The sequence below is a fragment of the Mixophyes fleayi genome, chromosome 5 (genome assembly GCF_038048845.1).
Source record: "Mixophyes fleayi isolate aMixFle1 chromosome 5, aMixFle1.hap1, whole genome shotgun sequence".
NCBI classification, from domain to species: Eukaryota; Metazoa; Chordata; class Amphibia; order Anura; family Limnodynastidae; genus Mixophyes; species Mixophyes fleayi.
This window is the reverse complement of record NC_134406.1, coordinates 72,898,039-72,911,245: the sequence shown is the minus strand read 5'-3', so window position 1 is coordinate 72,911,245 and position 13,207 is coordinate 72,898,039. Positions and strand designations below refer to the sequence as shown.

The following is a 13,207-nucleotide window of genomic DNA, read 5'->3' as shown; positions in this document are numbered from 1 at the left end:
AATTAAAAAGTTTCTTATTTAAGTCTCCTGGACAAAACCATGTTGCAATGCAAGGGGTGCAAATTAGTTTTCTGTTTTGCACATAAGTTAAATACTGACTGTTTTTTCATGTAGCACACAAATATCAACTTTAAATTTCAGTGTACAAATAAGCTATCAAGTATTTGTGTGCTACATGAAAAAACAGTCAGTATTTAACTTATGTGCAAAACAGAAAACTAATTTTCACCCCTTGCATTGCAACATGGTTTTGTCCAGGAGACTTAAATAAGAAATTTCTTAATTTAAGTTCCTGAATGAATCAGGCCCTCAGTGTGTCTTCATAACATTAATAATAATTAATCCCTAGTCAAATTGAACAAGTAGAGGAGTAAGCTAAAACTCTTGTACGTAACAGCCATTAGAATCATTGTGTTTTTTTAATTTTATTTATCATATATATTTTGTTTTATCTTGTAGATATACTTATGAAGTGTCCCCTGTATTTATACTAATTGAAGAGGCTGTTCTGTTAAAAATGACAGAATTTTTAGGTTGGAAGGAAGGTGACGGTATATTTAGTCCAGGTAAGCTTGCTTTACATTTTCTATTTGTAATACCATAGCACAGATTCGTAACTTAGAATTCTAGCGCCTGGGGCGAGAAAGACAAATGCCGCCCCCTAGCCCTCAATTTTAACCAAATGGACCTAAAATATTCATAAATTGTGCCCCCCTTCAGCGTTGCGCCCTGGGCGGTCGCCCCTGTCGCGCAGCCTTAGTTATGGTCCTGCCATAGCATATTAGGCGGTCTCAATCTGCTGATTTGTAGAGTGGTACCATATATATTAGGGGTGACTAGTGGGTCATTATAGTTTTCCAGACTCCCACTAGAAAAAACTTGATTACAAATATTTGTATATACATGAAAAACCTCTACCCTTTTATTTTTTGTCTCCAGGTGGTTCAGTGTCCAATATGTATGCAGTAAATTTAGCAAGGTACAAATATTGCCCTGACATAAAAGAGTACGGACTTTCAACGGCTCCCCGGCTTGTCATGTTTACTTCAGAAGAGGTACGGTATCACCCATTCAATGCTATTTCTTTCTCTTTCTGTTTGTGTCATGGACTGACTGAATTAATCTATTGTAAAATAGAAACTAAAGATAGATTCCAAGCTCCCTGAACATCACTAATGACACTCAAGGGTGTCTCCTAATGAAAAAAACTAAGATAAATTTTCAGTGCACAGTATATTCATGTTTAGGGAACACTAATCCTTTTCTGCAATTCAATGACTTCTCTAAATGGTTATTTGACAAAAGAATATTGAATTTGTTATACTTAGAACTAGTTTATTTTAAGGTGGTCTTTAAGCTATTGCAAGTGAATTGCATTAGCATTTATGGAAGTATTGTATAATGAATACAGATAAGCTAGACAACTGATTATTTTTCTAAATGCGTAAGAGATTAGATTTGCGACATGCAGATTGGATCAGATGTAAATTTGTGAAACTATTTTTGTTTATTTATGCCTTTATTTTCCCTAACCAAACTTAAAATCTTTGTTCAGTGTTTCAATTGCCTTTTATAGGGTTAAGTTGATGCATTTTTTACTATCCAATAATATTTACAATTCAGACAGTAAATAGATGGCACAGCTCATCTTGAACCATATTGAAATTCCAGGGATAACTACTATCTGGGATAAACAGAGCTATGTTTGGGATAGCTGTTGCTGTCTGTTATACATCCCTAAGGCATATATATATATCAGAATTCAGAATTAAATACAAATAACCCTTCTTCAAGGGCATCCCTATGTATACACACATCCCTGTGTATATACATGAGTTGAGTACATCATCAAAAATCATATAAAAAAAATCCTAAACATTACAATTTCCTGCAATAATTGCAAGTATTTAGCATGAAAAATTAAGCAGGCTGTGAAAGTCTTTGCTTTATAAAAGTCATATATTAAGAGCATAAGCATCCGAGCTGAAATACCTTAATTGTGTGATTCTGTATCTACTTGTGCATATTGTGGTGCTCAAACATGGGAAATCTATGTGATAGATGCCTCTGTATCAGATTTAATTAACCTAAAATGAAATCAACATAGAAAACTTCCGTGTCTGGGTTAATTTGTCAGCATAGCAAATATAACCGTTTTTTTTAACAACTGCAGGTACAGTATATATAAGAGTGTATGAAATAACATTTAAGTCTTGCTTGATACACATACCTTGGTCTTGTATACATCAGACAACTTCACTACCTGCTAACTTCAATGAATTTCTTTAATGTTGGCTTCAACACATGATGTGGGTTTGAACAGTAGACATTATACATTACTTTGCTCAAGTGCAGCAGAGTTGACCTTGTTCAAAGGGCAAAGGCTGGAAAATACCAGCAGTTCCCTTCAGACAATGATATGTGCTCTGCATCAACTCAAAGAGGCCACATTGTAGCAATTGGGTAGATCCATTGTTATGACTTGTGTCACATTTATAGTAAATGGCTTATCAACTGGCCTACAAGTGTTATTCATTTTAAAGGCACTCTCATCCCATATTTATAGCTTTCCTTATGATTTATTTAATTAAATTAGAAATAAATATATTAATACAAAAATTCTACATTATTTTTTTTTATTAATATTTTTTCCATTCTGGAACAGAGCCCCCTATCCAATCTGCAGTAAATAAATGTCAACGGTTATTTCCACTAGACAGCTGTGATCGCATACCATACCCCAGTTCTGTCTGTCACTTTTTTAGTTATAAGTATTTTGGGAGTGTTATTAGTATTGTAGTTAACAGTAGAGAGTGAAAGATTAGTAAATGATCAGGTATTAGTTTTTATTTTGTTTATACATGTAAAAACATAAATTAATCAGAATTGCAGTCTTATTGATTTGCACATTGCATTCATTATATGCTATAGTATGTTCTGCAGTGACGACCAGATCATAATATGAAAATGCTAATGAGCTTTTTGCATTTAAATAATAACCTCAATGGCCTAGAAAGACATAACCCAAGCATACACTAATTCTTACTTTCTTATTGCCACTAATTCTGCAGTGCTGTACAGAGAACTCACATCAGTCCCTGCCCCATTGGAGCTTGCAGTCTAAATTCCCAAACACACACATACACAGACCGAGAGCAATTGAGCTCAATTTAATAGCAGCCAATTAACCTACTAGTATGTTTTTAGAGTGTGGGAGGAAACTGAAGCACCGGAAGGAAACCCACACAAACACAGAAATAATATACAAATTCCATACAGATAAGACCACGGTCAGGAATTTAACTCATGACCCCAGTGCTGTGAGACAGAAGTGCTAACCACTGAGCCACCGTACTGCCCAACCAAATATGCAGAGATTTACTTCCTAGAAATATACCTCCTTTGACAAATCCACTTATTTATTTCAAGGCCACATTATATGTAAAGCAGAACAACCTGTACACACGTATAGTGTAAAATGTACAAATCCTCTGAGAACGACCATCACCTGGAGCCCCCTGGGTGCCCTTCTTTATGGGCCCAAATGGAAAAATAGTATGGGACCCCATTTCCCTACTGCAGTCCTCATACTAAACAGCTATACAGGGAGGATATTGTGGCCTGCAGAACATGGATTTCCAACATCGTCTGGTCAATTCAAAATTTTAAAATGAGAAATTTCAACTGGTTTTGGCAGTCATGCAATTGTAGCTAATAAATATAAAGATAAAAGTGATGTATGTATACTTGGCATCATACATACTGAGACCATTAGTACAATAGTGATGTAACTGAATTGTATTCTTACTTTATGTTTTACATTTCAGGGCATATCAATGCTAAATGCTCAAAACCTTCTTATATACTTATAACTGGTCTGCCTACCTGAGCAGCACCATAATTTACATCATCTAGTAAATGAAAATAATTAATTTCTGTCTGCCCTTGCTAGTACAAACATTTCCTATGATTAATATGAGTTTTCAGGGTCACATGATAGAATATTTTTTACATGTAAAGAGTTATTATAGTGCATGTGTTATTTTCTAGGCCCTCTAACAAGCTCTGACATGTATATGGTGTTCTAGTATACAACAGTAGTAGCTAAACACTCATTGCGCTGTGTTTCTCCAATTGTCAAAATTGTGTGTGAAATTGTATCACTCAAATTAAATGAAATCGAGAAGTAATCTCCATTTTAAAGTATAACATATAATTTATTGGTGATAATAGTGTTCTGAAAGTTTAGAGTCTCTGCAAGGGCTATAAAGAGCCACAAATTCCACAAAAGCAAAACTGCCACTTAAAAGCAAAAAATGCACATCATCGATTCAGGGCACTGTCATGTGTCCAACCAGCGAATAACACAAACTGCCCTGTTTCTTTAGTAGTATGTCAGGAAAACACAAATGCAGCAATATTAGAAAAAAAATATCTGTATGACCTTAAATGGCAGAAAAAATTAGCCGTTACAAATGTTCAATGTAAGATCGAGTAATTTTAGTGGTATTTCCGTTTTTCTGTCTCTGCTTCTGCAGACATGTCATAGTATGAGAAATATAATTTTAAATCATTTGAAATCTAAAATATACAACCTTTGTTAAAAGACCAGATAACTTTCCTCTATATTGAGAAATGGACATATTTGGGTTCCTTGTATTAAATAAAAACAGCAAAATAAATGTTTATATTTATGCAGTGCCATTATTAATTGATCACTGTTATCGGTGAAATCCAGGCAGAATACACTTTTATCATATTTTTTTAGCCTTAATTCTTTATATAACACAAACATTTTTGTTGTTTTAAAATATGTATATGCTGCTAAAATATATCCCTATCTGTCCAAAGAATTTATATAAAATACAGCTGTATAATGAAAGAAATAAATAGCAATTGTCAGTCTGTCACATTGTGAAGCCAGAAATGAACCTGGTCCGTTAAACCTGCAGGCAATGAAGTGATTAAACAGCCTGAATAAAGTACCATCATTTTCATTTTAAAAAAGACTTTCTCCTATTTTTGTGTCATAAAATACTAAGTCACCACCCCACCCCCATCTGTACCACTCCCCTTTCACACTGCAGATAAATGTTAGTGTCCTGGAAATAGAAATAAGAATAAGAATAAGAATTTAAACACTCAGGGCCTCTGAGTTGGACGCAATGTGCTTCTAAGATGTACATGCAAGAGCAGGAGTGGGAGTGTGCCGCAGCTTGGTAGGGTATTACGAGTGGCATGTAACCCCAGTTGCGTCCTACTCGTAATACCCTACCAAGCTGCGACTAGTTCCCACAGCTAGCTAACTACTTGCGCCACCTAATTCCTGACGCACTTTTTCTGTCTTTTTTGACATGTGTTCCGCCTGCATCTTGATCCGACTAGGGTTGATTTTGCGGGTAGACGCCCATAGTATCTAAATTTTTCATGGTCACGCCTACATAATTCCGTGTTCCGCCCCTTTCCCTCGTACTGAGACGCAAGCTGTCGCAAGTGTACACTGCGTATGAAAAGCAGACGGAACTGCAGGGAACTGTTGCTTTCTGCGCATGCCCGTCAGTGGAAATGTGCAGGATGCACCTGAAACGGACTTTGCGTCCGACTCTAAATGAGGCCCTCACTGGTAAAACCACGCATCATTAACTTCCATACTAGCAACCGAAAAAAGGCTTATTGAATTATGCAGTTCCATTAGATTGAAAGTTAAAACTTACAAAATAAAATTATATATATATATATATATATATATATATATATATATATATATGTTTTATTCCTTTTATTCCTCAAATAAAGTTCTTTAATATACAATTTGTCAAAAATTATGCATTTGTGCATAATCCCCAGTCTTTCAGTTTGATTTTCAGTAATTTATTTTTGCTGAAAAATCATAGTGTTTTGCAACTCAAATATATATTTTTATTTCCATTTCCATTTTCATTCATACAGATAAATTGTTTGGAAATATTTAGTTGGCACATTGTTTCTGTAAAACATTTAAATACAATTGATATATACACATTGTTAAGAAAAATAACATATGTACTTATCAATGAGGTAATTAAGCTTATGCACCAAAAAAGACCAGAAAAGATTTTCCCTGAACTCCATGAAAGAGTATTATCACAAAATTGAGAAACTAATAATCCATTTATTACAACAAAATCATTTCGTTTTGCAATTTTATTATTGTGTAAAATTGCAAATGAGAAAAATATATGAGGCCAGCTTTGCTTGTAATCCTTATAGTCAGCATTAGAATTCTTGCTAGGTGGTTGCTGGTGTCAGATTTTATGAAATTAGACTTAAACTTAAACTGCCTAATGAGAATTCTGAGGACTGATATATGACGTCATAGCAAAGTCTACCTAAAATCTATTATTATTTTTTTAAATTATTTTAGTAATTTACTTTTCAAGACGGAAAAGATAGAGAAAACAGGGGATAAAATGAGGACACAGAGAGAGATAGAAGGGAGAGAGAGAGACATCATGACATTAAGGGAAAGAGATTTATTATTTAAGTGGTGATAATAAAATGCCAGTGAATGCAACACAGATCCTTTAAATATTTCATGAAGCTAACAGCCTGGCCTGTGGAATGCAAATAGATAGATTTTTTTTTTTTGATTGTGAAAAACACTTTAGAGAATTATTTGAGTGAAAGTTAAACAGAAACCTAGACAAAGCCATAGTAATTAACATTTTTTTATCATATTCGCTGATTCATTTGAAGACACCAATTTTATAAAAACCATATTGGCTTGTCTCAAGAATACAACAACATATACACTTTGAGGAAACACTATTCAGAGTTTATTGGGAATCTGTCTCATTTAAATATATTTAAATGAGCTCATAGGAATGAATGTACATATTGAAAGATATCTTTATTAACTTTCTTCAGCTATTAATTTTCATGTAAAATACAGTAGGTTACTTCAGACATTACAGAAACAAGTGAAAACTGCACTGTGACATTCTACACATACATATATTTGTATCAAAATATATAATTAAGAACATTTGCTTCAGTTCGTATCCACTAAGTTTTAGTAAATACATGAAACTTTTCTTTAAATAGTTCATAGCAAGAATAGACATAGATAGATAAGTAGAAACAAATGTAAATGTACATACTACAGAAAGAGATAAATAGACTTTTACATACTGCCTTTCCTTTTAACAATACTTCTATATTATCTTCTTTATTCCTGTCTTTCTCATTCAGATTTACTTCAGCTAGACACTACGCTGCATAAAAAAAACACATAGCATCTCTTCCTGCAAGTAATCCCACTCCATCCCCATGCAGCAACTAAAGTGGTACATGTATGTGGAATGTGCTCAATAGATAATGCTATCATATCAAGCCTCAAATAGACTCAAACAAGTTTGAGACCTTTTGAACAGTCTTAAACCTGCTGGAACAGATTCAAATTGTCAAAACTTTCACACTTGCAAAAGTTTGAGTATTTTCTGTGATTTTCTTGAAGTTTTGCATAGATTCTACAAACTAGTTTGAGAACCATTTTCAAAATGGTTAGAGAATAATTTCCACAAGCTCTATAACTTTTATTTTTGATACAAGATTTGCTAAGAATAGTTATAAAGGTGACATCTTATATTGACTTTGATGTATATTTTGTGTTTTTATGACTTACTATTATTATTATTATTATTATTATTATTATTATTTTATAAGACACCCTCCTTACTAGGTAGTAGGTGATAAGAGGGCAATTAACCACAGACTTAAGAACCCATTTTCCCTTCAAAAAGACAAGTTTTTGTTTAAATTATAGCAAGGGCAAATGTTTATTTCTCCCTGACTATGTGGTATACATTTATGCCAAGATTGTAAATCTTCTCACAAGAAGGGGCATATTCAGTCGTTGGCGTTACATGTTAAAGTAACGCTACGTGCACACTATTGCCATCATTACGGTAATAGTGCGCGTAAATACCGTTATTACGTTACCTTTAATGCTGGATTTCATAGACATAGAATTACCGTAATAACGGTAATATATTTAACGCCGCGGGAAACGGCAACAATTGATTATGCCCCAAAGCATTTTAACAGAACATACCTGGAAGTGTTTGATGTTAAAATATGTTGCCATTTTTAAAATTTGTTAAACTGGTGAATATAATTTGCCTCCAGTCATACAGTTAAAATTAAACACAGAGTTCCTGCAATTTTTCATATTTCTATTAATTAATGAGAATCTGTTTTTGCCAAACATGCTATACTGTATTGCTCAATACTTTATGAGAAAAATTTATATTGTACTGTTCATTTGTCTTATGTATATACAGTCATTATTTTGTTTTCAACAGTGTCACTACTCCATGAAGAAAGCAGCTGCATTCCTTGGTATTGGCACACACAATGTGTATTTTGTTAAGGCTGATGATCAGTAAGTGGATATGCAATTTAAACCTTCATTTTTTAATTATACAAAGTGTTTGCAATTTTACAAAGTGTCATTCACATGCTTTATAAGCATATTCTTGACAGATACTTGCCTCAAAAAGAATGAGAGTTGGATTGTAGTTTGCATTTTCAATTATCATTGACTCTACTGGACAAATTCTTCAAAAAGAGTTACAGTTTAGTATTCCTCATTTGAAGTTGATAACTTTTAAGCAGTGTTATCCAAATGGATATAGTTGATATTTAGAGTTTAGAAGCATTTATATTGTTATCAAAATGTAATGAACATATAAAGGATTTAAACTTTAAATCAACTATTTGCAATGGTACGGGAGGTGATACTATTCTTTTTAACACTAGTATGTAGTGGAATGTTAAGTGTAAGAGAGAACAATGTATTTTTACCTTCATTGTACATATCTGAAAATAATCCTTTATTTTCAGATATGTACAATGAAGGTAAAAATACATTGTTCTCTCTTACACTTAACATTCCACTACAGGCTCTGTTAAAAAGAATAGTATCACCTCCCGTTCCATTGCAAATAGTTGAAAATCCTCACACAATATTTTAATGTCATAACGGAATGTGATATTGGTCAAACAGCTGTTAATACAGTAATTTGAAGATCAAGTCTGCCAAGCTGTCAATCACCTTGTCTAATAATAATATTTACAATCAAAAAGTGCTTTGCTGAAATACAGCACTTAAAGATAAACTCCACCCCAAACATATGTAACCAATAACAGCCATCTGCCATCACCTAACAGATTGGCGATTGTCAGCTATCTTCCCCCCATTCCCCCTCACTTTGTGAGGCACTTACCCTCACACTCTACAAAACTGAATTTCTGTATAGTTCCACTATATTACACAGCACTGGGAATATTACACATATTCTGGGAATATTGATTCATTCACATCAGCCCTTGACTCAATGGAGCCAACAGCCTAAATCACCATACCACACAAATACACACACACACTAGGGGCCACACACATACTATTGTCTTCTGGTTAGATGTCAATTAATATACTTGGACTATGGGATGAAAAAGAAGCACCTGGAGAATCCTACACAAACACAGGGAAAACATACAAATTCCAGACATATAGTGCCCTGATTGAAATCGAACCCATGTTGCTGTGAGACAGCATTGCTAGCCCCACAGTAACAGAATATATTTAGAGATAAGTGTAGTAATCTAAGTAGGAAAAGAGTCATAGAGGAAAGCAGTGGAGGGAATTTCACAGCGGAGAAGCTTAACAATACCATAATTTAGACATAGTTAAAGTAAATAATTTTAATTTACCATCATAGTCAATATTTGAGTACTTAAATATAGCTACAAATGTTTTATTTGTCTGTGGTAATTAAAGAGGAGCAAACGCAATCAAAATGCACTATGTTAATAATTATAAAAATTCAGAGGCTTACATTCTCTTTCAATGCAATGTCTTGCAGCTTTTATTCTGATAATAATTTCATTTAATTTGGTATTTGACTGCTAAGATCAGCAACATGTACAACATGTTTTGCATGATACAACATGCTTCACCAGATATAATCTCAACTGTGTTTATAATGTTCTATTTTTTAGTTTTGATTCCCCACCCCTAAATTGATGTCACAGTGAGTGTTTCCCCCAGACCATTAATATAGTTGGTAACACTGTTTAAATGACAGTGTAATGTCAGACTATTATTTTGGTTGTGCTAACTTAGATCTTTCTTAGCACTTTGACCTTTTGCATCTGACCAATTTCATCGAAGCATCTCTGTTACTATAGAAACAAATTCTGTTTTGTGACAGCTGCTGATGTTTTTGCTTTTACGCAGGTGAAATCAATTAAAAATCTCAGCAAGGAAGTAGAAGAAACAAGTTGCACACTGTGACATCGCTAATTAGCATGCAGGATTTTACCCTGTGCTAGCCCATGACTAGTACCTGTGCTTAACTGCTTCCTGACTGCCAACGTGTGTAAACAACAGACCACACTTCAATGAAGTCTCTACCATTTAAAAACAGCAGCATTTAAAGATGGCAGCAGATTGGGAGTCTCTTCTTTCAGCTCTGGAAACAGGTTTTCAGTAATAGGCTCCATTTTCAACACTGTACCCAGGAAATAATTGGCTCCCGGGTAACCAGTCACTCTTTATATAACCCCCTGTCACTGTGTAAGGTTTTGGGGGGCATGGGTTTGGTACTGCACCTCCTTCTCTAGCCCTGGATAGCTTTTTGGTGAATATAAATAAACAGGGAGACCCTGCACATGTAGGTTTTCCAGCAATGTCTCTTTAAATGTGTTGGGACACAGGGGTTGTAGTTTTGTGGTGCAAACAGATATCTCAATAAATTGGTGCCAGACCATCTCTATCAAAGTAAGCTCCTTTATTCTCCAGCCTACTTCTTTGTTTTAACAAAGAGTTTTCATTGAATTTTTTAGAGATAGCAAAAACAAGTATACAGACAATCACAATTTATGTGACAGATAAAAACATCAGGTATAAAAGACAAATATACATCAAACCAAAAAGACATATCAGGGGGTATCACAAACTACAGGGAAGAGGTGAGGAAAGGAGGGGGGGGGATGGGAGACGTCACCAGAGAGTGATCTAGCAGAGGAGTCGGTGAGACATACTGGCGATCCTTTGTTTAATAAGTTGAACAGAAAGGGGCTTTACTGAGACTTAGAAGATGAGGCTACAGCTGAATGGGTAGGATTATAATCAGACTAGGTGAACCACTTCATCAGGGAAGAGGAGGCTGAATAAGAACTTGAAACCAATGGTTTCCATTGTATAACTATGTTGAATTTTTGCTATGACTTTGGAAAGAGGCGGGGGAGCCGGGTTCTTCTATTGCTGGGCAATAGCCGCTCTAGTGGCAATTAGAATATGACCCATCACATACCGGTGGTTTTATGGAAAGTCAGATGGATATAGTTGGAGTAGAGCCAAAGTTGGTTGTGGTTCAATGACTAATGAAGTTACCTGCCGAATTAGATCAAACACTTCATCCCATAAGGATTTAATTTTGGGACAGAGTTCCAGCTTCCCCACACTCCCTCCAACAGATTTGAGATATCAAGGGCCAAATTCTATGCAGTTTAAATGGAGTGTAATACAAACTGTGGATCATTTTTATGAGCATCTCTGAGTGATTAATACATTTAGAGATTTTATATATATTCTTAAAAATACGTTCCCAGTCTTCCTCTATCAGGGGTTGACCAATATCAAGTTCCCATTGCACTTGTACAGTCATCTTACTATTTTCAGGTGCGGTTAGGAGGCACTGGTACCAAATTGATATACATCCAGCGTGGGAACGTGAGTGGGTCAAAAGCTTCACCAGTGGTGGGGAGGACGTAGTAAGGGCAAACCAGACCTCTGCTCTTGGATCCAATGGCGAGCCAGAAGGTATTTGTAAAAATCAGATGTCAGGATCTGGAAATGCTACTGAAGAGAGGAGAATGGCACCAGAACCCTTTGCTTATAAAGATCCGGTAAGCTAGTGAGTCCCCTGGAAATCCAAAGATCCAAGCGCAGATCTGGCATTAAAGATGGCACAGCAGAGAGGGAAAGTGGAGGAGATGGAAGAGAAAATTATGAACCACCCTTACCAACTTATCCAAACTAGCTAGAGAGTCTTTTACACTAGGCAGTATGGACAATGTGGTTGGTCTGGTCATCACCTCCAACCAAAGCAGGTCTTCAATTGGAAGTGGAGAAACAGTGTGGGCTACAATAGAAACCCATGTTTTGTGAGGATGGGAAGCCATCCAATCCCTAAGCTGGTCAAGCCTTGCGGCTTGTTGATAAAGAAAGTTCCAAGTAAGGGGCAGCAAGGCCAGCTCTTACTTTGTGAGGAAACAAATATCACCTGGCCAACCTGGGCCGCTTGCCTCTCCAGACAAATCTCAAGGTGCTTGAGTAAAACTTGTTAATTATTTGGAGGGGAACCAAAGCGGGTATGGACCTTAACAAGTACAATATTTTTGGTAAAACATCATTTTGAGCGCAGCTATCCTACCGAGCCACAAGACCTCAAACTCCGTCCATGAGGTAGTAAATGCTGAAAAATGGTTCAGAAGTGGGATATTATTAGAATCTATTAGGTCTTTTGGGTGAGAGGTGATATAAATGCCCAGGTATTTAAGTGATGAGGAGCACCAATGAAATTTGTAAGTAGCTTGAAGGGGAAGAAGACTGTCTTGCGAGGTTCCCACCCCCATGGCTTCTGATTTGGTAGAGTTAAATTTGTAGTAGGAAGCCTCAGAGTATGCCCGGTGGACTCCCTGTAAGGCGGGTAAAGAAGTCTCAGGCTCGGTCAGGAATAGGAGGACATCATCTTCAAACAAGCAGATCTTATGATGCATGTCACCAATCCTAGTGCCAGTTATAGCGGGCGTTGTTCGAATCTGTTCCGCTAATGGCTCCATTGCCAATGCAAAAATAAGCGGAGAGAGCGGGCAACCCTGCCTGGTTCCATTAGTAGTATCAAAAGGAGTTGATAGCAACCCATTACTAAGAACTCTAGCCGAAGGACAACTATAAAGGGTTCGGATTGCTTGAAGGAAGAGTCCACGAAACCCAAACCTGGCTAGGACGGCCATCAGGTAGTCCCAATGGATCCTGTCAAATGCCTATTCAGCATCCAACAAGAGAAGCAGCAGAGGCAGAGCTCGGGTCGTGTGGGCTGATAATAGATTGAGGACCCGGCTTGTGTTATCTGGGGCTTGTCTGCCCAATACAAACCTG

The 13,207-nt window shown here is 35.9% G+C and overlaps 1 protein-coding gene across 1 annotated transcript in view; it reads left to right on the top strand.

The window, feature by feature from the left end:
• The window catches only part of GADL1 (glutamate decarboxylase like 1), a 201,285-nt gene that overhangs the window by 73,048 nt on the left and 115,030 nt on the right, over window positions 1-13,207 (top strand). Inside the window, exons 5-7 of the mRNA XM_075212378.1 lie at window positions 460-566; window positions 940-1,055; window positions 8,343-8,422. Of these exons, the coding sequence (XP_075068479.1) occupies window positions 460-566; window positions 940-1,055; window positions 8,343-8,422 (303 nt within the window). The remainder of the gene's footprint in view (window positions 1-459; window positions 567-939; window positions 1,056-8,342; window positions 8,423-13,207) is intronic.